Source organism: Rhinopithecus bieti, unplaced genomic scaffold (genome assembly GCF_001698545.2).
Source record: "Rhinopithecus bieti isolate Rb0 unplaced genomic scaffold, ASM169854v2 scaffold_13262, whole genome shotgun sequence".
NCBI classification, from domain to species: Eukaryota; Metazoa; Chordata; class Mammalia; order Primates; family Cercopithecidae; genus Rhinopithecus; species Rhinopithecus bieti.
Window position 1 is genome coordinate 5,685,671 of NW_016808004.1, and position 25,308 is coordinate 5,710,978.

At 44.0% G+C, this 25,308-nt stretch overlaps 1 protein-coding gene across 2 annotated transcripts in view; it reads right to left on the reverse strand.

Annotated features, from left to right (window-relative positions):
* The window catches only part of KBTBD12 (kelch repeat and BTB domain containing 12), a 79,157-nt gene extending 69,127 nt beyond the window's left edge, over positions 1-10,030 (reverse strand). For both annotated transcript variants that reach the window (XM_017885148.1, XM_017885149.1), the window contains exons 1-2: positions 9,887-10,030; positions 1,735-2,916 (exon numbers count right to left, since the gene is read on the reverse strand). In XM_017885148.1, coding sequence (XP_017740637.1) covers positions 1,735-2,804 — 1,070 coding nt within the window. In that variant the 5' untranslated portion in view covers positions 2,805-2,916; positions 9,887-10,030. The remainder of the gene's footprint in view (positions 1-1,734; positions 2,917-9,886) is intronic.
* Positions 10,031-25,308: the final 15,278 nt, after the last annotated feature.

The following is a 25,308-nucleotide window of genomic DNA, read 5'->3' on the forward strand; positions in this document are numbered from 1 at the left end:
TTTTTTTTTTTTGAGACGGAGTCTCACTCTGTCGTCCGGGCTGGAGTGCAGTGGCCAGATCTCAGCTCACTGCAAGCTCCGCCTCCCGAGTTCACGCCATTCTCCTGCCTCAGCCTCCCGAGTAGCTGGGACTACAGGCGCCCGCCACCACACCCGGCTAGTTTTTTTGTATTTTTTAGTAGAGACGGGGTTTCACCGTGTTAGCCAGGATGGTCTCGATCTCCTGACCTCGTGATCCGCCCGTCTCGGCCGCCCAAAGTGCTGGGATTACAGGCTCCAGCCACCGCGCCCGGCCGGAAATGGGCTTTCAACAAGTTAAAAGGAAAGATGTATGAGGACCAAAACTGAAAGACACCTTGACAGGGTTGGAAGTTTATTAAAAATAAGATGTGATGGCAGAATTGTAGACTGTCTTGAGGAGGAAGAAAAAAACGATGTAAAGAATCTGAAGTACGGGGTCAAGAGGTTCTAAGGTGGAAAAAGGGCACCCAACCAAGAGCAAGTGTAAAACAGGTGGCATGGACCCGTGAGAACCACGTCGGGAAGCCAAGGCTTCCTCTTCCTGCGGGGATCTGCTCTCCTGGCTCCGTAGTCTCTCCCTGATAATTCTGAAGAAGGCTGCTCCTGTGGCTCAGGGACATGGTTGGTCACCATGGGCACGGGTCTAGGTCACTCAGCCAGGGCTCTGCATTCTCTCTCCTACTAGGCGAGACTAGACATGTCTTCAAAGCATGAATGTGGAAAAGGGACAGGTCCATGGCTTGAGACAGATAATGTAATGCTAGGAGATGACAGAAAAATACTAGACCTCTTCATTCCCTCTTTTGTTCCATCTTCACTGCTAAGAATTACTTTCTGACTGAAAAGTCTGAACAAACCCTGGTAAAAGAGAACTGAGAGGAGAAAAATATTGGGGGAAAGTTTTACTATCTAGAATGTATTCCATGTGCATATTTCTAGCTTTCTCACTTAGATTTAATTGCTAAATACTCATTTAATACTGGCTGAATAAACAGTAAATAAATGTATGTGTTCTCATAAGCAAAACCTAGATGATATGCTACTTCTTAGCAGGCATTCTTTCCTCTTACTACAATTCTAGGATTAAAGCATTCTTTGACTACAAACATTTTACAATGTTGGAGATTTAAGCAAAATCCACAAATTAAGGATGCAGAATGAAAGCTGACAGATTATTAGTAATTTATGGTTAAGGAAAAAATTACTAATTACTCTAAACTATGAACTAAAAAATATATTCAAAGGAGTCTGTGTTAATAAACTTTCCTTCTTGTTATATTAAGATCTTTAAAAGCAAAGCAGTATATTAAATCCTATTATGGATAAATAAAGCTAAGAGTGAAAACTAAAATGGGATCATAACAAACACATTTAACTTATGCAGATTCAACTATATGTTAACAATTAAAGGAACAGAAAAAATAATTTTAAAGTATTGATGATTTAATTATGAAAGTTATATGTGCTACATTTATATTTTTATATAATATATGTGATACATTTATAAATTTTTATATATACTATATTTATATTTAATGTATACACACACACAGACACACAAAAGCATGTTCTGTATACTATTCCTTATGGGAGATGTATATGGTAATTTTGACTACAAATAATTTAAGATGTGATGACTTTTTGCAGTTCTTTCTTCTACTGCTGCTAGTATCAAAACAACATAATTAAGCAAATTTGCTGCTAGATACACACCTATAAATTTCAACATTCTTGTTCTTTTGTCTAGAGAGTTTAGAGGCACTTGCTTCTCCAGCCACAATTATAGTATTATTTTCCATGACAACACCAGTACACACAGTTCCTAAACCCTCTCCATACTTGGGAGATGAGATGAAATAGGTTTTCCGTGATACAGGATCATAACAAAAACTGGCATCCCCATAGCTCCTATGTCTTGATCTGATTCCTGAAGAATTGTTGCCAATGCAAAGCAGAAGACTGGTAGTCTCCATGCCATAGCGCAGATTTAGAGAGTGCTGTTGGGGTGTCTTGATGGCTTTGAATGCATTTTGAATTATGTCAACGCAATCTGCATCACACAGAAGCATTGTGTTCCTTCTTAGGGCTTGTCTTAAAAAAGAAGGATTTACAAGTTCCAATCTGACTTGCTTCAAAAGCTCAACAAGATGCTCTGCACGCAATTCTTTGTTATGATTTACCCATCTCAGAACTAAGTCCAGAATGCTCTCTTCTCTGGATATGTTAAGATCATCTGATTTAATAAGTGTCAAAAATTGGTGCACTTCGATTTCTAGTATTTCTTCATGTAAGCTGACCTCGGCAAAGTGCTGATATAAATATTTCTTCGATTGATCAGATAAATCTTCAGCTCCAATCTGCTTTGCAAAATAATAGATACCTAAACAGTTGGAGGCATCCATGTGGTCCATCATATATTTTTGACACACACTGAAGACTTCTTCCATCTGCATAAAATAGGCAGCCATAGCTACAGTCTGTACATTGGCATTATTGATCTCCAAAGCTGCATTGTACATGTAATTTAATAACACCGACACACTTTCTGCTGTGATGTCATAAAGTACGACTTCCCTTTGATTGCATTCAAGTAGTCCACAGGTGAACATAGCTTTGAAATAAGGGCTAAATGCAGCCAGGACCAGTCTGTGGCAAGGAAATTTCTCTCCTTCTGCTATGAGTACCACGTCAATCATTTCTGCTAATTCTTTCATGTTCTTAATTTTGTTCAGTAAATTCAAGCTATGTTGGTATTTTTCTTTTCCCTCAGTCTTGCACTCCATGATCTACCCTCCAAAGTTTCCAACTAAGTCTTCTTCAAGTGTAGCTTGATTCCCGAGGGGCTATTTGCATGTCTGATTACTCAAGAAGCTACAGAGATGTCAGGAAACATTTCTAAGGGAAAGAAAAAAGGCAGTTTTCTTCTAAGAAAAAAATTCTCTATAATTTAGATATGCAGCATTAGTTCTAAAAAGCATAAACAAATATTATTCACTCTAAGCAGAGCAGTTTAAGACAACTACTTTTGTATCTAAAAATATTAATTTTGATTATGTAAACAGTAACAAATTAACTGCTGTCACAAATTCTCCTAATCGGTGGCAGAGATTTTTCTAGGACTGCAAAGACTTCCCTCCCAACATTTATGGAAAGAGAAGCGATAAACTGGGCACATTTTGCAATTCCATTTCCAGTTACCAAATGCAGTTGACCTGCAGGCAGAGGATATAGAAGCATCAGTTAATATTCTCTCCGAGGAGATGCAAAAATCACCCCAAAGGTTGTATGCATCCCCTCCAAAAAACACACCCAACTGTTTTAATGGTCAGTCCATAAATTCATGACTGGGGCCTTGTACAATATACCCCAGAAGAGGAAAAATGGAAAAAAAAGTCCACTAAAATTCTGCTCAAACTTTGATGTGGGGCATGTAATTCAAAGCAGTAGATAACACAGAGATCATATCTACTGGGCTTTGGAAGGCACTACCAAATGTCAGCTGATCTGAAAATCACAATATTTAAAACACACAACTAAATCACCCTCAACTGCCTAAAATCATATAATTTCTCTGTCCTCCCTCCTTGCTCAGCTTTTATTATTTCCCCAGTTCATAGTGGCAGAGACTGAATCTCTCTTCACCTTAACAAGCACTGGTCTGTTTTTTAAAGCTAGCTGTCTCATCTTCACCTTCCCTGGATACATGGAAACGGGATGTTTCAAGGAAGTTAATTTAAATTAGCTTTTGTTTTAAAGAAGGACATTCCTAGAGTCAGAAAACTTAATGTTAGAAGAGGATCTCAAGTCTCTACCACCTTTTCCAGTTCTAACTTGGCTGTAAGTTGCAAGCAGCAAGAATAACATTGATGGGAAAAGTCAAAAGTTAATACATTTCTAGATTACGAGTAAGATAATATCCTTTTGGGGTGACTATTCTCCACTTCTCTGCTTAAACCCAGCAGAAGAGTTTTGAGAAGTGAAATGTCCTGTTTTAAAAAGAACATCTGGATATCCCCAGATTCCCAAACATAAATCAACTTCTTAAATAAATATTTTGCTTGGATGCAGTTTCTCTGTCTCAAAAACATTGGCTTTGACAACAATCACAAAAAAAATTTATTTTAAAATGTAAATAACTGGCCTAGATATATTTGTTGTATCCCTTCCTTCCAACTGCGTTTTATACAACTCCTGAAAGCTACTCTAATTGTTAGGGGTTTATAGACTAAATGAATTTACTGATGGAAATCCAGAAAAATACCTGGGCAGTGATATTAGCCACCGCACCTCAAAAAACATTCTCAGCACTGTTTCTGGTACATATAAGGTACACAGAAGACACTGGCATGGCACATGGGGGCTTTAAAGTGAGAGAGCCCTGGTTTGGATCCCAGTTTAGCCTCAACCTTGGCTTCTTCATCTTAAAATGGGAATAATGTACATAAATAAAGTAGCTAAGTTAGTCTTTGGCATCCAAATGATCAATAAATGGACATTATTATTAGTTTCCAGTGATATAGCATAGTAAACTCAAAGGTTAGGAACACAGATTCTGGCTTGGGTGGCCGAGGCCTGAGTATGAATCCTTACTCCATTATCTAGCAATATGAACACGTTCCTTTGCCTCTTTATGTTCTAGTTTTCTCTCCTGAAGTTCATTTTGAGAATTTCATAAGAATATTCGGGAGAATTAAGTAAGGCCATGCATGTACAATATACAATTTTCTTGGTAAAATTTGCTTGGTAAAACTTAGTAAAGTTTTACCGAGTTTTCTTGGTAAGACTTGCTTGGGTACAGACACAGCTCCTAAGTGAAGAGAGCTGACAGTAACTTTCCCTTGTAATGAGGGCAGAGTACATTCTCCTTTCATCAGCAAAACAAAACTGTATAAATGTTCTCGGTGATATAAATGGGAAGTTACTCACTGCTTCAATTTACAGAAGACTGAACTGGTGCATTCATAATAATAGTATCCATAATAATAGAGAAAATGGAGTAGAAAAGATGCATATAAATCACAAGAATAAACTCTAATTACTTTCCAAGTCCAAAAAGCAGTTATACTCCTGTCCACTATATTTCGTTTTGAGAAGTGGACCACTGTAAATGTTAGTGTGGTACAAAAATGTCAATTTCTTTAAGCCACGAATGTTTGACAGTGTTTAATTTTATAATCTTTACATTATCTTTACTATATTATTTTTACTGCTTAAGTTGCTACTTTCTCTAAATAATGGTTGATATATGACTATGCCTTCTTTTCTAGGAAACTCTCCATGTTCTGCTGAAGTTTCACTAGTTTAAATTCACAGCAGCACTGTTTGAAATAGCAAAAATTTGGAAATAACTTAAACATTCATTAATAGGAGATCAGATTGTAGTATATTCACTCGAGAATACAGTACAGCCAAAAAAAAAAAAAAAAAAGAATGAACTAGATCTACATGTGTCAATGTGGCTGTATCTCACAAACATAATAATGTGTGAAAAGGACTGTAGAATATACATGCCACTTACCACTGATGTGTTTCTAATATGCAAAACAATATTAAATATTCTAGTAGAGTGAATATTGATGATCGATTCTGACAAAGTAAGTATGAATATTTGGTGAATCTGGCATAGGTCCTATAGGAGTTTTTTCTACCATTCTTGGAACTTTTCTGTAAGTTTGGAATTATAAATTCTTTAAGGATCTGTACAACTGTAGTGGAATATAAAAACATGAAGGGTAATTATAAACCCCAATTGCAAGACAGTGTTTCCCTTCAGGAGTTGCAGAAAAAGAAGATGCAAGCAGGGAAGGATGACAAGGAGTTTCAACTGTATAAATGTTTAATTTATGCAGCTGTTTGGTGGGTATCCAAGACATACTTTATTATTATTAAAGCGTCTTTGTATATCTTAAATATTGTATAAGTTAAAAAAATTTTAAAACTGCATTAGAGTCACTTACAGCTTTTGAAAAACCTAAATGTTGTAAACCATGTAAACCATGTGTGCATTATCAGATTTACATATATATATATATATGAATGAGAGATAATAGATACATCATGAATTTTCTTTATAATGTAGGTAGCCCAATTTATGAGTGATTGGAAAAAACAAAAAATTATGACCTCCTTATTCAGTCTGAATGAGGACTGCTTTGGAAACTGTGGTTATAGCCCTCCCTCCGCCTCAATATCCCTGGCATCAGCCTGCAAGAGAGAGAAGGGCAAATACAATTCCTAATCCTCCTTCAGTGGGAAAAGAAGTTGCTGCATTCCTAAACTGGCATGTATTTTTTTCCCATAAAAATGTTCCCATAAAAATGTTCAGTATACACTTTGGGAGGCTGAGGTGAGTGGATCACGAGGTCAGGAGTTCGAGACCAGCCTGACCAACATGGTGAAACCCCGTCTCTACTAAGAATACAAAAACTAGCTGGGCATAGGGCGTGCGCCTGTAGTCCCAGCTACTCAGGAGGCTGAGGCAGGAGAATCGCTTGAACCTGGGAGGCGGAGGTTGCAGTGAGCCGAGATCGTGCCACTGCACTCCAGCCTGGGCAAGAGAGCAAGACTCTGTCTCGAAAAAAAAAGTTCAGTATGGTGAGTAGCTTATAATCATGATAGAGTTGATCAACATGAAACCCTTGATTTTTATGGAGGAAAAACTGAAGACGAGAAATTATTTGGACAGGGCTAAATTCCACAGTCTGTTTAAAAAACTTCCAACAGACTTTGGTTGGCAAACCAAGGAACATCGACATTATGCTATCAGAAAATGATGTCCCAGTTTCAATGTTTAAAACAAAACCATTTTTAAGGGTGGGACCCTTTTGTACATTGGCCACCACCATGTATAAAGTTATTACCCCACATTAAAAAAAATCCCAGGCTGATTTTCACCAACACTACCCCTCATTCAGGCATTCTGGCACCTCCCAACCTTTCCTGCCTCATCTCCTGACTTTCCTTCCTTATATTTTTCAATCTTTGAGTAGTACCAAACTACTACAGTTCTAACGCATATGGGCCTTTAACATGCTGTTCTGTCTTTACACATGTAAACCTGTGTCAGAAATATCTCCCCCATCCACCTGAAAAAAATATAACCGGGGCTTCAAAATTCAGCTCAGATATCACTTCCTCACTGACGCATCCCTTTGCTTTCTTGCCTGTGTTGTGTAGACTGTGGTTGCTGCACTGCTATTGCCATTCACTTTTGCAGATGCTTGCCTCTCCTGTCTATGATGAGCACACTGTGGGTAAAGGACTTGTCTGCATCACTTCTGTATTCTTTAAAATGGTTACTTATTTATTTTAGAGACAGGGTCTTGCTCTGTTGTCCAGGCTGGGACCTCAGCCTCCCCTGTAGCTGCACCACTACATGCACCACCACACTTAATTTTTTTTTTTGTAGAGACAGGGTCTTACTGTGTTGCCCAGGTTCATCGCAAACTCCTGGCCTCAAGCAATCCTCCTGACCTGGCCTCCCAAAGTGCTAGGATTATATGCTTGAGCCACCATACCTGGTCACTTCTGTGTTCTTGTCTGTGATGACACCTGGCACACAGGAGTTGCTCAATATGGTTTGTTCAATTGAACTAATGCTTTGTTTAGTGCTAAATTACAAGTTAATGATAACCTGTTTTTTCTAGGTTTTATCCATGTTAATAAAACATTATATTCAAGATTTTTTTCTACATATAAAATGTATTGTGATACTATAAAATATTTATTTGGTGTTTGACCTTTTCCTGACATACAACTCCTAAAATCCTTGGAATCTCCAAAGTGATAAATACCTTTCTGTACACTAAGGAGTTGACTGAGGACTGGCAGCCTCTAGAGCTTCAGGATAGGAGCTGGTCACCAGAAAGAATAAGGCAGGATTAGAGCACTGGGACTTTCAGTTCCATCACCTGACCTCCAGGGAGAGGGGCAGAAAGTTAAGTTGATCACCAATCAAGCATGCCTATGTAATGAAGCCTTGATAAAAACTCCAAAAGGACAGGGTTTGGAGAGCTTCCAGGATAGCTGAACATGTGGTGGGTTCCTGAAGAGTGGTGGCCCTGGCTGTACCCCTTCCCCCATATCTCATCCTATATATCTCTTCATCTGTATCCATGTTAATATCCTTTATAGTAAACTGGAAAACTTAAGCATTCTTCTGAATTCTGTGAGCTGCCCTAGCAAATTAAACCCAAAGAAGGAACCCCAACTTGAGGTGGGTCAGTCAGAAGCTCTGGATGCTGGGACTAGTGACTGAAGACAGTGGTAGCCCTGTGGGACTGAGCCCTTAACCTGTGGGATCTGACGCTGTCTCCAGGTAGATGGTGTCAGAATGGCACTGAGAGGACACCCAGCTGGTGTCTGCTGCAGAACTAAGTGATTGCTTGCTGTTGGGGAGAAATCCTCACATACCTCTTGGTTAGCAGAGGTCACAGACATTTTCTGTGTTGATTGTTGTGTGACAGCAGCGGAAAAACAGTTGTGTTTTTTCCTACTCATCAATGCTTAATGCTTCAAGTTGCTATCCTCTTGTCTCAGTCAAATCAATCATTCAGAATCGTGAAGTGAAGTGACTCCCTTGCTTATAGCTTGCACTGTGACACCCAATTTTCACTTGCACCCTCAAAATTAATTCCCAGTCATCATCTGCTTTCTGGGATTTGGCCCCATTCTTAAGGAACAACTGAAGCCATGTATTGGCTTCACTTATGCCTGAGATTACAAATTGGCTGCTCAGCTTTTTTTGTTTTTGCGTTTTGTTTTGTTTTTGGTAAATTAGTTGTCAACATGCTAAGCTGAAATATTCCAGCATCTACTGAAAAAAATGAAAGCTATGGCAACACTGAGTACTTAATTCCCAAGCGGCAACAATGTGCAGGACCTGAGTACCCAGCTGCCACCTCTCAGTTGGCACATCTACTGGGCCCCATTATCCCCTTTGAGACCTGAGTGACGGTCATTATTTGTAATTCTTACGCTGTTGCTTTTCTCTTTCCTGTCCATTTACATTATCCTACAGCCATTTAAGTTTGTGACTCCCAGTTTATACGATTACGTCTCCACACCCTATTTTGTTTCAGCAACACCATCTTGCTCAAATCCTACACTTGGAGAGGCTGGTAGGAAATGGCTCAGAACACACGCACCACCCTAAATGTACTCTGTGTTTCTCACTAGCATGGAAAAAGACCTGATTCGTTTCATAACAATCCATCCTACACACCGGGCATCCAGTAACAGCCAGGCACATGGATGATAAAGACAAATAAGACTACTTTTCTTTTCTTTGCTGAGTTCACACTGTTTTGCATTTTCACAGTGTTTTTATACTTTTCAAAGTGCTTTAATCTGCATTATAGCTCATTAGTTCCTTTTAAGAATCATTTGGGGGAAAACGTAGGGCAATTATTCTCCTGGCTTTAAAGTTAAGAGAGTTGCTCAGGGATACATTCAGCATTTATTAAACTTAAACGAACCCTTCTAAATGCCCGGCACTATCCTAGGTTCCGGGAAGACAAACAGGAACAGAGAAGTGCCCCTACCTTTGTTGTGCTTACAGTCTAGTGAGGGAAGGCACAATAACACATTGGTCAGGTAATTCAGAGGATGATAATACTATGAAGACTACGAGCCTGAACAGCCCGACGGGGAAGGGCGGAGACCCCTGGCCGGGCGGAGATGGCCTGCAGGGGAAGCTCCTGCTGAGCCCGACCTGACGCCAGGCGCCAGCCCACAACGAAAGTCACTTAGAGAAGAGGCTGCAAGTGCCGGTGGCCCCAAGCCGGAGCCCTGGTTCAGCCTCGCCCGGAGCTGAGGCAGGACTTGTGACTGGGGCCGCGTTCCCTGGGACGTTACCCCTACTTACGAAGGTGCTGCCTGGTTCGGGGCGCGTCCCCACTCGCTCCACAGGGGCCCCGCGATGGGTCACGACCTGGCCTGGACGCTACCGGGTGGCAGGGCGGCCAGCGGGCCTGACTGACGCCACTGCCCAATATGGGACTGTGCCGGCTGAACGATATAAATAGAGGTCCCGCGCCCTGCGGAGGAGGAGGGAGGGGGCTGGCAGCGCCTCCGAGGCGACAGGTGCTGCCCTCGGCTTGGAGGTGGCCCGAGACCACGCCGCCGCTGCCCGGCCAGCCACTGTGCGCCTCCGCACCTATTCCCGCGCTGGTTCTAGACGGCGACTACAGCCCCGGTGTCGGCTTTATGCATGCACAGGGTCTCCCCGCGCGCGTCCCAGACCCTACTGAGCAGCCCCCTGCGGAACGCTGTGCGCCTGCGCAGGGTGTTCCCGCGCTGGCCCGCGTGCCAGAGCTACTGAAGGCCTGCGGGGAGGGCACGGGGACAAGTGTTTAAAGAGGGTTTGGACATCGAGCTTTGAAAAATGCTAGTGTTCCCGTTAGTCTTTTAAACTTGCAAAATGACCAAAAGACCCCATGTGTAGTCTCACTGTGACCCGGGGGTAGGGTTGCCAGGTAAAATACAGGGGCCCAGTTAAAGGTAAATTTCAGATGTACAACCAGTAATTTTTAGTGTTAAATATGTCCCAAATATCGCATGGTCAATTCACGTTTAACTTGGTGTTCCGGTTGGGTTTCATTTTGGTCTTGTATTTTTATTTGCTACATCCTGAGCCATCGGCTTGTGATTTTTTGCCCTACACCTCTCTGAGTGGGAGGTTTCCAGGACTCCTGAGAAAAGACTGGTTAGCCAGGAGCGGTGCACGTATGGGAAGACTTCCTTAGGCAAGTGTCACAAAATATGGCAGCTGTATTAGCTCAATTAGCTTAAACCAAAGCAAAATAAAATTGTTTTCAGTGGTGTCAACATAACTTTATTATCTTACTATTATTTTAGCTCTATAGGTCAGAAGTCCAAAATATGTCTCACTGGGTTGAAATCAAGGTGTCAGCAGGGCTGTATTTGTTTCTGGGGCTTCCTGGAACGAATCTGTCCCTCCCCTTTTGCAGCTTCTGGAAATGTCTTCATTCTTTAGCTCCTGGCTCCTTTCTCCAGCTTCAAAGTCAGAAAATAGGGCTGAGTCTTTCTCACATGCATTGTGTCTGGAGTTGGTTCCTTTCAGTGGGTTCCTGGTCTCGGTCTTGCTGACTTCAAGAATGAAGCCATGGACCTTCACAGTGTTAAAGCTCTTAAAGGTGGCACAGACCCAAACAGTGAGCAGCAACAAGATTTATTGTGAAGAGCAAAAGAACAAAGTTTCCACAGCCTGGAAAGGGACCCAAGCGGGTTCCCTCTGCTGGCTGGGTGACCAGCTTTTATTCCCTTATTTGTCCCGGCCCATGTCCTGCTGATTGTTCCATTTTACAGAGTGCTGATTGGTCCATTTTACAAACCTCTAGCTAGCCACAGAGAGCTGCTTGGTGTGTTTTTACAGAGTGCTGATTGGCGCATTTTACAAACCTCTAGCTAGCCACAGAGCACTGATTGGTGCATTTGCAATCCTAGCTACAGAGCGCTGATTGGTGCATTTTACAATCCTCTTGTAAAACAGAAAAGTTCTCTAAGTCCCCACCCAACCCAGAAGTCCAGCTGGCTTCACCTCTCAGCATCCCTTTAACGCTAACTCTTCTGCCCACCTCTTCCTTTTTTTTTTTTTTTTTTTGTGGTAAAATACACATAACATAACATTTACCATTTTAATCATTTTTAAGCATAGTCAGTGGCATTATGTTAATAATGTTGTACAACCATAACCAGTACCCATTTCCAGAATTTTTTCATCATCTCAAAAGAAACTTGGTACTCCTTAAACAATAACTTATTTCTCCCTCCCCTCTAGCACCCGGTAACCTCTAATCTACTTTTTGCCTCTATGAATTTGCCTATTCTAGGTGCCTTATATGAGCAGAATCATACAGAATTAGTTACTTTTGGGGGGAGGGGGGCAGGGACGGAGTCTCGCTCTGTCGCCCACGCTGGTGTTCAGTGGTGTGATCTCAGCTCATTGCAACCTCTGCCTCCCCCGTTCAAGCGATTCTCCTACGTCAGCCTCCCTAGTAACTGGGATTACAGCTGTGCTCCACCACGCCCAGCTCATTTTTGTATTTTTAGTAGAGACGAGGTTTCACCATGTTGCTCAGGCTGGTCTCAAACTCCTGACCTCAGGTGATCCACTCGCCTCAGCCTCCCAAAGTGCTGGGATTACAGGAGTAACCCACCGCGCCTGGCCAGAATTTCTCCTTTTGTAATTGGCTTATTTAACTGAGTGTAATGTCCTTTCTTTTCTAAAGGATGAATAATATTTCTCTGTATATATGTGTGCGTTTATATGCCACATTGAAAACAAAACAGATTTTATATTGGTAAGCAAAGTCCCTTTAAACATTTTAGAAGGTATTCATGTCAATGAAGAATGCTTGCATGCATTTGTATTTACACTTACTGTTTTTTTGGTTTTTTTTTTTTTTTTCCTTTTTTAGTGAAGGGGTCTCATTTTGTCACCTAGGCTTGAGTGCAGTAGTACAATCATAGCTCACTGCAGCCTCAAACTCCTGGGCTCAAGTGAACCTTCCACTTCAGCCTCCCCAATAGCTGGGATTACAGGTGCGTGTCGCCATGCCTGGCTAATTTTTAATTTTTTTTTTTTTAGAGAGATAGGATCTCGCTATGTTGCCCAGGATGGTCTCAAACTCCTGGGGTCAAGCCATCCTCCCGCCTCAGCCTGTCAAGCACACACATACATACTTACAGTTATTTGAGGAAATTCCTGTGTCCTTTCCCCACAAACATCCCTTGATCCAGTTAGTCCTGGTTAGATCCTTCTGCAACTATTTCCTTTCCTGCTTCTGGTTTTGTTTACGAGATGTTTGTGTGAACCTAATGAATCTTTCTCAGCTTGATTTGAAGGCCCCGTTCAGTTTCCTATCGGGCTACTTTATTTTACCTTTTTCATTTGTTTCAGGAGGAAGTGGAATATGCTATGAAGAGTCAGGGCTTGGGGTCTGGAGGCTAATTTAGATGCTGGGCCGTATCACTAAGTGACTATAATTGATTCTCAAAACATCCATTTGCCAAATGATTGATGAAGTATTAATATTTACCAAATCTACTGATTTATCAATAACTTGATTTAAGGAATATGCACTGGAATATATCATATATGAATATGTACTTCTTTACCCAGCAGTAACTTACTATTCTTTTTCTATTTACTGCTCCTTCCTACTGGGTGTCTCTCTCTTGCTCTCTCTCTTTCGCTCTCACTCTTGCTCTCTGTCTCTCTCTTCTTGAGGCGTTTTCCCTCCTCTTTCTATTCAAAGCTTCATTTTCAGTCTTTGCTTTCTTACAGTGTTGAGTTGTTTCTCTGTATTCCTGTGTGCAGATTTTGTTATTTTTATATAATTCATTCCTTTATTCTGGTCCTTTGTAGCTGGTCTACCTATGTCTGGCTCCCTTTTATTGTGACTAGACCCCGGGCAGCTTTTTCTTAACACAGAAACCATTTTCGTTCCACACACCCACTCCCACCCCATATCATTCCTACCTTCTGAAGGAGGAATACACATGTCTGAAATAGTACTTCTCACACAGTGCAGCCTGGTTCTTGTCTTGAGCCAAGTCTGCAACTTGGCTTAAGCAGTTTCCTCATTAGATAAACTTGGCTCTTAAATGAAAAACAGGCAACTTCATTCAATCCCCCAAACAGCCTGCCGCAGCACAAGCAGCGGTCACAACCCAGTGGTGCCAGCTTTCTTCTCTTTTTTTTCCATGTCTGCCCTCTTACTAGCTTGCACCAGTTCTGCTGCTGCATCATATTGTCTGTGGAGCCATTTTTAAAAAAGTATCAGCTGCTTCTTTCCATCCTCCTTCATCATGTATTTCCTTAGGAGACTTTGATCCTCTAATCCGTTCCAAAAAGTGAAACTATTCCAGGCTCATTGCCTCAGGGGGAGAGTCAGGACAGTGAAAAACAGGGAGAGAATGGAGGAAATGGTCTGCTCATGACACTTTCCATTCCAGAAGTCCAGGCCCTTTCAGGAAAGCCATGCATTACTGGCATGCGTGAAACATTTGGGAGACAACCTTAATTTGAGCAGTGCATCCTCCTGCCATATCCCCTTCCCCAGCTGAGGAGAGGAGTGGGTCTCTGAAGGGCAAGGAAGGAGAGCATAGGTTTTCCTAGGCTTTGAGGAAGAAGACCTGCGTCCTGTTTGGCTGGACTAATTGTAGGGAGGCTTGTGGGATCTGAGGAGAGAAGGAATGGCTGTCTCTCTTGCTGAGAAGGGTCACAGGGAGGCCACCAGAACCCAGTGGGCAGCAACGACTTCATAGTGTGACTGAACAGCAAGGGCTCCAGATAACTCTTCCAGAGGCCTTGGTGTCCCCAAGGCTCTGCTACAGTAGAGAGAGCCACTGAACCAAGGGGGCCCATGCAGACAGGCACGTGGGGAGCCCTCGCACAACCAAGAACCAAGGACAGTGGACCTCTCTGTGGATGTCGGTGCAGACAGATGGCAGACGTTGAGTTCCAGAAGGAGGACGCCCCTTCCCCTGACTCTGGTGTCTTGGTAAGACCACCCCCCCCCGCCGCCCAAACTTAGAGGTGACCCTGGGAAAGCGGAAGGATTGGGTATCCTGGTGGCCTGGGGGCTTCAACTAGAACTTGTTAGCATAATGAGGTTCTATCTCACACACACTTTAGCTTGTGGACTGTCAAGATGGAAGGTTTGACATAATACAAGGTCTGGCCTGGAGAATGAACCCTCGCAGAAGTGGGGAATGGTACCCCTCTGGGGTTTTTCTTTCAACCTTAGTTTCAGCATGCTACAAAGAGCACCTTGAAAGAGAGAGAAGAAACAGGAGCTGAACTAATTACCACTATATAATTTGTTGATTCCTTTCATCTTATCTATTCACTCTCACCCCCAAATGTGAGCTCCCTGAGGACAGGGATTACATCTGTCTTGTTTGCTGCTGTATCCCCAGCCCCTGGGATAGTGCCTGGCACAAAGTAGGTACTTAGCAAATGTCAGCACAGTGAATGAACAAGTGAGTGGGTCAGAGTCTCAGTTACAGAGTGGAATTCATTCTGGCTTGTCTGGGAACACCACACAATTGGGCTCAGATGTTACAGCCCTGGGAGCGATGGCTCTTCTTCAGCCAAAAGAAATGCCCCTGCCCCATGCTGCTCTGCCCCTGTTCCAAGACGGAACTCCAGAAGCTTCCATAGCTGCATCAGACTCTCCCCTCGTCGTGCCTGCCAGATGACTGTCTCTCTCAGGCTCCCGCCTCCCCTCCACCTCTAGGTCTCCTGGGAGGGCCTCTGATGACAGAGGCAGGTCACAAGTCTGCACCCTGACTTTGGGATGGTCCAGGAAATGTAGCTTAATCATTTCTTTGATCTGTTTCAGCTTCTCTAGTTGGAGGGTTGGAAGGTGTATTGCCCCTTGCCCCCTCAGCCTGAGGTTCGTGACCTGTGAGAAGCTAAACCACCACTACTGGAGAGGGCCAAAGGTGAGCGGCATCCTAAAGAGAGCTGGGGTGGCCACATGGGGGACAGTCCGGAGAGCACAGAGGAAGGGCTCAGAGAAAAGGAGGAGTGGAGAACAGGACTAAAAGCAGCATGTAAAAAACACTAGATGGTGACGACGTGGTGGAGAGCAGAGGCCAGAGGACTTAGAGCCTGAACTTGAGTGCTGACTTCCAAGAACAGGCTGGCAGTCCTGATGTGTTTAGTCTCACCCACCGCAGTGAGAGAGTGTGTGTGTGTGTGTGTGTGTGTGTGTGTGTGTGTGTGTGTGTGTGTGCGCGCGCGCATCAGTGCCTACAGCTTCAGGGTCAGCACCTGTGGGAGGGTGAGGCTTCCAGCAGTCACAGTTCCTTCATTTTTTGTCCTTCCTAACTGTCCTGGTTTGAAGGACTTGGAGCTCAGAGCATTGTTGCCAGTGTCCATTACATGATGCTCTCCCTACAGAGCTTCACACAGCGGCCATGTGGACGTACCTGTCCTGTTTCCCTGTCCAACCCCATGAGCTCATGCAGGCCAAGAACTCTGTCCTGTTCACCTTTATGGTTCACTCACCTGCCTAGCTTAGGCCTTCAAGAGAACAGAAGATCAGGAAATGTTCACTGATTTGAGGTTACTGAGAGGAAAAGCAGGTAAGCAAAGAGGAAGGTGGACCTGGGGATGAGACCCCTGGGGCCCTGGCCCAGCTCTGCTCCCTAAGACCTCTTGGCCTATGGAAGTCACTCAGATTCTTGGAGTATGATAGGCAAATGATAATGGGTCTGTCTCTCATCCATGTTATTAGGAGGATGAAATAGGAGAGCTAATGGGTGTGGAAGTGCTTTGATAAACTATAGTAGCACGAAGTCATTTTCCCTGATAACGCATGTGTTATTAATAGAAACTCCTTCCCTAAAGATCTTTAAAATGGGACCTAAAGCTTTCTCTTATTGCAGATCTTGATTTCATCCTGTCTTGAGGCAAGAGATGGACTATATTTCTTTTGGAGGCTCTTCCACTTTAAGAGTGCATCTCAGGGAAGCATGGGGAATGGAGTTACTATCTGTCTCTTCAGCCACACTCTTCCATGCCCATGATGATGAGTCATGCTCAGACTTTCCATCCTTGGGGTATTTGAGGTTGCACACAACTTAATCTAGTAGCTATAGGGTTTTTAAAAGGTCATGAAACCCTCTGGAAGCCAGCATTCTCTCCATATTTCAAGATAATTTCATTTCCACCCACAATTAAATCCTCGAATCCTGAATATATAAATATGCAACTTCTGTTTTAGACGGGATCCAAGTAGTTTCTTAACACAGGCAGGACTAATTGTTATTGTTTGTTACATTATTAAGCAATGACCAGTGATCTTGTATACTATATGAATTAAGATATATAGGCTTGGCTGCTCTAACAAAGAATTAGAATGAGGGTTCCCTAAACCAGAGAGAGGTGAATTCTCGTTCACACAACTGCTAAGGTGGGAGCATTCCAAGGCTCTAAGGTGGCTCCAGGATGTCACTGACTGCCCCGTGAGGTTCCTTCTCTCTTCTTGTTCCACCTTCCCAAAAGTATTGTTCTCATCCACGTGTTCCAAGATGGCTTACCCTACCTCCAGTGGGAGAAGGGAGGGGAGGGAGAAGTTAAAAGAGGAAGGAGAAGATAAGCCCTTCCCTTTAAGGGCACACCCGGAAATCACACATGTCACTTCTGCTCATACCATTGGCCCTAACTGAATCACATGGCAAACCAAGGGGTTTGGGGCTGGGAAATGCAGTCTTCCTGGGTGGCCAGCAGTTCTTTTATTCAGAAGAAGGAGAGGACAACATTAAGATATAGGGAGCACTCTTTGCCATGCACACTTTCTATAAATGCACTGGTTTCTATAGATTCTATGGATTCACGCAAACATCCTTGCCACTTCTCGTAAAGCCTTGTGCCTCTCCTTTCCATCCCTTGTCTCAGGTTTACTTTTGCCTTGGCACATGTTACTGTGTGATTAATGACTCTTCTCCCAACTAAGCTGTAAATGCTGTGAGGGCAGGGACGGTGTCTGCTCATTCATCTGTCCCCAGAGCCTAGCACAGTGCCTGGCACAGATTAGGTGCTCAATAAATAGTTGCTGAGTAAATCAATAAATATAATTAGGAAACTTCTCACTATCTCCCAAGCTCGAACATTACCTCTTCTTTGTATCTTTCCTGGAACACATCACTGTGGAGTAACTGATGCCATCATCTGTTCCCAGAGCACTCTGTCTTGCCCTGGTAGATGGCCTTTGGCCCGCGGCATCACAGTAGTTTAGGGTCTTGTGCCCTGTTTACTGCTGAGCTTCTCCAGGGCAGAGAGTGGTCGCATCATCTCTGCATCCCAGGGCTCAGCACATAGCTAGCACGTAGGAGGCCCACAAGGTGAATTGATTTGTGTTTGAAAATGAACAGCTTCTGTGTAGAGCAAATATAAGTTTTTGTTTTCCAGTCATGTGCTTTCACCTACTGTTGTTGTTACAGCTCCTCTCCCAAATAATTCTTCTTTAATAATGTTCCAGCCCTTTCCTTCCACCTGCTAATGCAGAGAAGCATGGGAGAAGTGTGGGAGCAGAGAACCTCACACCACGTTGCATAAGAAAGGTTGGGACCATGCAGCGTATGATCCACCAATGTGACCTGTGGGACCCCAGCCTCTCTCTAAACTCTCACCTGAACTATGGATGTTGTATTTTCCTGTTATCAGAGTAACTTGGCATTAATGTTGAGAGGGTAATACCTCCCTCTCCATCTGTCCACCCTCTAGTCATTTAATAGATATTTATTGAGCACTTATTTTGTGCCACATATAGGTAGGTACTATGTCTAGGTATAGTAGTGCCTGTGTTTATTTTTTTAATGTTTATATCTTTTTTATTATACTTTAAGTTCTAAGATACATGTGCAGAACGTGCAGGTTTGTTACATAGATATATATGTGCCATGGTAGTTTACTGCACCCATCTACATTAGGTATTTCTCCTAATGCTATCCCTCCCCTAGCCCCCAACCCTCTGACAGGCCCTGGTATGTGATATTCCCCTTCCTGTGTCCATGTGTGTTCATTGTTCAGTTTCCACTTATGAGTGAAAACATGCACCGTTTGGTTTTCTGTTCCTGTGTTAGTTTGCTGAGAACGATGGTTTCCAGCTTCATCCATGTCCCTGCAAAGGACATGAACTCATCCTTTTTTATGGCTGCATAGTATTCCATGATATATATGTGCCATATTTTCTTTATCCAATCTATTATCGATGGACATTTGGGTTGGTTCCAAGTCATTGCTCATTGCTGAACAGTGCCTGCCCAATAAACATACGATGTGCCATCGTCGTCTTTAAGTAGCAATGATTTATAATCCTCCTTGTTATATAGCCTAGCAATGGGATTTGCTGGCGCGTCAACATGGTATTTCTCATTCCTAGATCCTTGAGGAATCACCACGATGTGTCTTCCACACTTGGGGTCTTGGAAGACTAATTTAACACTCCCACCAACACGTGTAAAAGCGGGTCCGTATTTCTCCACATCCTCTCCACGCACCTGTTGTTTCCTGACTTCTTTAATGACTCACCGATTGTAACTGGCTGTGGAGATCGGATTCTCATTGTGGGTCTTTTGGATCTGCGCTATTTCTCTGCATGCGGCCAGTGATGATGAGCATGTTTTTCCATGCTGTCTGTTGCCGCTGCATAAATGTTCTTCTTTTGAGAAGTGTCTGTCTCTATCCTTCCACCCGAGGCTGTGTTGATGGAGGCCCCGCGCCTGTTTGTTTGGATCTTTCTTTCTTGTAAATGTGTTGTGAAATCTTTCATAGCGTTCTGAATGATCTAGCCCTTTGTCAGTATGGGATTGCATAAGACCTTTTCTACCCTATTCTGTAGGTTGCCTGTTCACTCTGATGGTAGTTTCTTTTGCTGTGCAGAAATTGACCACATAGTTGGAAGTAAAGCACTCCTCAGCAAATGTAAAAGAATAGAAATTATAACAAACTGTCTCTCAGACCACAGTGCAATTAAACTAGAACTCAGGATTAAGAAACTCACTCAAAACCACTCAACTACATGGTTTAAGCTCCTTTTTAAAATCCTGGACTTCTAAACTGGTTAAGGGAGCATTTATGAAGTCAATGGCCTCCCCTCCTTGTGGCACTTCTTTCAAAGGGAAGAGAGTTGGGGCTGGCCCCTTAGGTACAGAGCGAAATGGGAAATTCTGAATATATTTTTTACACTGTTCTACCTCACGCTGGAGTCCTTTTAGATAGGGGTATTTAGGTTGGGAGGGAACAGGCTGGTGGGATGGCAATTCCCAAGAGTCAGGGTTATAAGGAGGAGGGATAACATGAGTAGAGGAAGGATTTGGAATGGGATCTGAGGTGGCAGTGGCTGCCTGAGGGAAAGGATTGGGGACACTGAGCAAAGGAAGATAGTCTAGGGGATCTCATGCACTGGAGTCTTTAGGCATGAGGGCTAGCTTCTCTGACTTTTCATTTGAGGTGCCAGATTGGGCTTTTCCCTATTTGTTTTTAAGGGAAAAAAGACCTGTCCTTGCCTCCTTTCATTATCCTTCCAGTATTTTAACATGAGACCTAGGGAGCTATCTGGGGGGATATCCTTGTTACCATCTTTATCCCTCCCATCTTGATAGTTTTGGGGTAAGGTTCAATTTTCCTTGCTGGAAATTTCTCACCTTTTGGGATGAGGCTCAACTTCCCCTACTGGAAATTTCTTGCCTTTTCTACTACTGGAGGTTTGTGTGAGGTTCAATCCCGTGAAATTTGCAGAAGTCTCAATCCCTCAAACTAGGGGTGTCTTGCCTTGCCTGTCCTGGCAGGCAAAACCCCTCAAACCAGTGGGTGTCTTGCCTTGCTGCCCTGGAAGGTTGACCTGTTTCCTCCCTTTCTCCCTCTGAAGGTCCCTTGCACATTTCCCACTCATGTTGTCCTCTCTGGCTGCTCCCCCAGTGGAGAATTAGGCCCGCTTAGCGTTGGCATACCAGTATAAATCCCACAGCAGGATCCGTCCTAAGCCATATGAGGTAGCTACAGAACCAGAGAGGACCCAATCACTCTGTCCAGCAGTAGGACTTGTCACCATCCACATGAACAACACCAAAAGTAGGGTTGTTTGTGATCATTCGTGCACATATACATTTAGCCCTCCAGAATTTGACCACCAAGGAAGTACTTTACCAGGTCTTGTGGCTTCTCCTTCCTTGTCCTGTGCACAGAGCCGTTGCCGCAGTGTGTGAGGATCCTTTACTCTAGGTTGCTGGACAGTTTCTTTCCATGTTGCTGAGAGCTCGGGTTATTCCTTGCACTTGGCGGGGCGGGGGGGGGGGGGGGGGGTCCTGATTTCTCACCCCTGAGCCTGCCACAAGGGGGCAGGGCGCGCTTCCTCACGAGAAAGAACCAGAGACCACCCCCAGAGAGAATGTAATCTTGGTCAAGCCCCCAAATTGTTATAAAGTTTTGATGCTGCAAAAGAAATAGCACTTGAATATAAAATGTTCTTTTATTTTCTTCTCAGCAAGGCAATTAACTTCTATAGAAGGGTGTGCCCTCACAGATGGAGCAATGGTGAGCATACCCCTGGACCATGGAGGGCAAGGGGGGGGGGGGTCTTATTCCTGACGCACGTGGCACCTGCTGCTGTGTTTATTGGCTAGGGTTAGACTACACAGGGTAAACTAATTCCAATTGGCTAACTTAGAGTGACGGGGTGAGAGGTTTGGCGGGAAAAATGGTTATGGCAGAGCAGGAAATCAGAATTGGAATGAGTCAGGGTGGAGTAGGTGATTGGAATGAGTCAGGGTGGAGCAGGTGATCAGAATGAGTCAGAGTGGAACAGGTGATCAGAATGAGTGAGGGTGGAGCAGGTGATCGGAATGAGTCAGGGTGGAGCAGGTGATCAGAATGTGTCAGGGTGGAGCAGGTGATTGGAATGAGTGAGGGTGGAGCAGGTGATCGGAATGAGTGAGGGTAGAGCAGGTGATTGGAATGAGTGAGAGTGGACAAGGTGATCGGAATGAGTCAGGGTGGAGCAGGTGATCAGAATGTGTCAGGGTGGAGCAGGTGATTGGAATGAGTGAGGGTGGAGCAGGTGATCGGAATGAGTGAGGGTAGAGCAGGTGATTGGAATGAGTGAGAGTGGACAAGGTGATCGGAATGAGTCAGGGTGGAGCAGGTGATCAGAATGTGTCAGGGTGGAGCAGGTGATTGGAATGAGTGAGGGTGGAGCAGGTGATCGGAATGAGTGAGGGTAGAGCAGGTGATTGGAATGAGTGAGAGTGGACAAGGTGATCGGAATGAGTCAGGGTGGAGCAGGTGATCAGAATGTGTCAGGGTGGAGCAGGTGATTGGAATGAGTGAGGGTGGAGCAGGTGATCGGAATGAGTGAGGGTAGAGCAGGTGATTGGAATGAGTGAGAGTGGACAAGGTGATCGGAATGAGTCAGGGTGGAGCAGGTGATCAGAATGTGTCAGGGTGGAGCAGGTGATTGGAATGAGTGAGGGTGGAGCAGGTGATCGGAATGAGTGAGGGTAGAGCAGGTGATCGGAATGAGTGAGGGTGGAGCAGGTGATCGGAATGAGTCAGGGTGGAGCAGGTGATCAGAATGTGTCAGGGTGGAGCAGGTGATTGGAATGAGTGAGGGTGGAGCAGGTGATCGGAATGAGTGAGGGTAGAGCAGGTGATTGGAATGAGTGAGAGTGGACAAGGTGATCGGAATGAGTCAGGGTGGAGCAGGTGATCAGAATGTGTCAGGGTGGAGCAGGTGATTGGAATGAGTGAGGGTGGAGCAGGTGATCGGAATGAGTGAGGGTAGAGCAGGTGATCGGAATGAGTGAGGGTGGAGCAGGTGATCGGAATGAGTCAGGGTGGAGCAGGTGATCAGAATGTGTCAGGGTGGAGCAGGTGATTGGAATGAGTGAGGGTGGAGCAGGTGATCGGAATGAGTGAGGGTAGAGCAGGTGATTGGAATGAGTGAGAGTGGACAAGGTGATTGGAATGAGTCAGGGTGGAGCAGGTGATCAAAAAAGGTTGCTTTACGAGGAACAAGTTTAAAAGTAGAAGGCAAAGAATTGAACATACTGATATACTGATTCTTTGGAGAGAAATTTAGAACTCATATCTAACATACACAAGCTGATGGACTCATCTGCTCCATTGTGGGAGCCCCCTTGGCTGAGTGTATCTCACTAAGGGGCAGCACAGCAGACACAAGCCATGGTCGTACACCGTGGAGAAAAGGTAAGAGAGGCCCTTTTGACCGTCACTGAGTTTCCTGTACTTTCAGACTTTAAGAACTCAGTCCAGGTAGATCTAAGGTCCTGTATAATGACATGCCAGTGCCTGTGGAGGGCCAAGAGGGCTGGAGGCATTTTCTTTTTCTTTTGTTTTTGTTTGTTTTGAAATAACTCTAAATTAAGCAAGATGCAATGGAGAAAACCAGGGATCCTTTTGATGTCATTTCATCATGACTTCCATATTTCTGGCGCCGTGTAATTTGCATGATTGGCTCAGCAGTCCCCCTCTGGGAGCTCACTGCAGTACTGTGCTTTCTGAGGATAGGTATGCTGTTGTATTTTGCAGTTATGTCACTTTGTTTCCTTACAAGTGAGTCCATATGCGGCCACAGCTCTGATCGGGCCATGAAATTCCAGACAGCTTATTACCAATAAGAGTTAAAGGGAGTGGTGGTGTGGCAGCCAGGGCCAGAAAGCAGTATTCTCTGGACTGCTTCAAAACGTTCTCTTATTAGTGCAGGCCCAGTCACCAACTTCTATTCAAAGACCCGGTTTTGCAGGGTGAATAGTGAGATAACCGTGGATTCTTTTATAGACCTGTGAGACTTTGTTGTTTTCATTGCAATTACTTCTGACTTGTTTAGTGGCTTTCCAGCCCCTTTCTGCCCCCTGCCTTGATTCTTTCAGTCCCCTCCAGTGTGCTGTAACCACAAAAAGGTTGCCAACCACTGGGGTAGTCAATTTAGGGCCAGGAAGGTGGGATTCAAATATAACTATGTAACTGACAGAATGATTCATTACCTTGTAGGTCATTGGAAAAGACCAGAGTTTCTCAAACTGCGTTCCATGGGCTGATATGAATCATACAAATGTCCTAAGCACAAAAAGTTCTCAGGGTTCTGGGGCCAAATTGGCCTAGGAAATGCTGCATACTAATTCCCCCTCTCAAAGCTGTACAATGTACATTAGCATATTAAAAGTTCTGAGAAGTACAGCAGTAAAGAATCCAATTTTAATTCTGCTGAGTGATTAAGCAAGTGTATTGGTACAAGGAACAAGTTTCTTTTAGGCCAACAGGTTTCCCTTAACACCAGTTTTGGAAGGGTTAGAAGAGATTTAATGGAATTTTACCTGTTAGGTCATGGGGTCCCAGCATCCCATTTAAATGTGTGTCAATGTTGAATTATTAGAGATAGATTTTAAATGAAATGCAATCAAAACCAAATTCTCTGCATAAATGTAATTTCCTTGTTTGTTCAGAATGTCGTTGGTGTATTTCAATGCATTAGATGCTCTAAGTGGTGGACCTTTCAACTCCCCTGGGCTCCTTATCACTCTCAGCAAATGACCTTCTAATGCATTCACTGATTAATCTATTCAAGTAATAGGTATTAAGGGACTCCTGAGTCTACAGCTAAGTGGGAAGAAGCTGGAGACATTTTCGATTCTAGGAGTGGTAAGGGAAAAGACAACCTGGAGAGTACAAGAAACCCTGTCATTCATGTGGCTCCCCGCCACACTGTCGGCAAAACTCTGTGATCAGCGTTGGGTGGCTGTGGGAGGAGAATTTCCAGTCTGAGCCTGGGAGGGGCAGTGGTTCAAGCCAGAAAGTAGGTCATCTTTTCATTTGGGGCCCTTGAGGGTTTTGCCAGGGACACCGACATTCACCCACTAAATTCTGACAAGTAGCAGTTCACAGTGGCAACAGTGTGTAACAGACCACCTCAACACTCAATTCTTTAAACAGTTCCCATTGGATGTTGCAGGTTGGCTGAATTAATCTGATCTAGGCTTGGTGGAGTGACTCTGCTATTCACTTCAGATCTGTGGGTCAGCTGGGGTGTCTCTGCTCCACGTGTCTCTTATCCTCCTTGGACCTAGCCAGGAATGCTCTCATGGGAATGACAGAGGCAAAGATGGTAAGCTCAGCTAGGCAAGTACTTTCGAGCTTCTGCTTGCATCTCCTCTGCTGACATCTCATTGGCCAAAGCACAGCAAGGATGGGGAAGTATACCTCGCCCCTGTGGGTGAAAGCTACATGGCAAAGCCTGTGGATGTCTACTCCTACAGCCTGGGAGCCAGTAATCCAGTCTGCCAAACTGTGTGATATGCCCCTTCCAGGAACTATGGAACCATGATGCCGCCATCCCTTCAGGGTTGTAAATTCCACCCAGAGTGTCTGAGAACTCAGCATTGGCTCTTGGATATGAGGAAGTTCTTTCTGGATCCAGTAAGAACTGAGGGCTGGCTGCTGACTTGGAATAAAAAATAGCAGCCCAGATGTGATTGTTCATTTATGTGTCAACTCGACTGGGCTAAGGAATGCCCAGATGGTTGGTAAAACATGACTCCTGGATGTGCATGTAAGAGTGTTTCCGGAAAAGGTTAGCATTTGAAATGGTAGACTGAGTAAAGAATGTCTACCCTCCCCAAATTGGACATCACCTATTCCATCGAAGGTGTGATAGGACAAAAAGGCAGAGGAAGGGGGGATTCACTTCTTCTTGAGCTGGGACATCCATCTTCTCCTGCCTTGGACATCAGAGC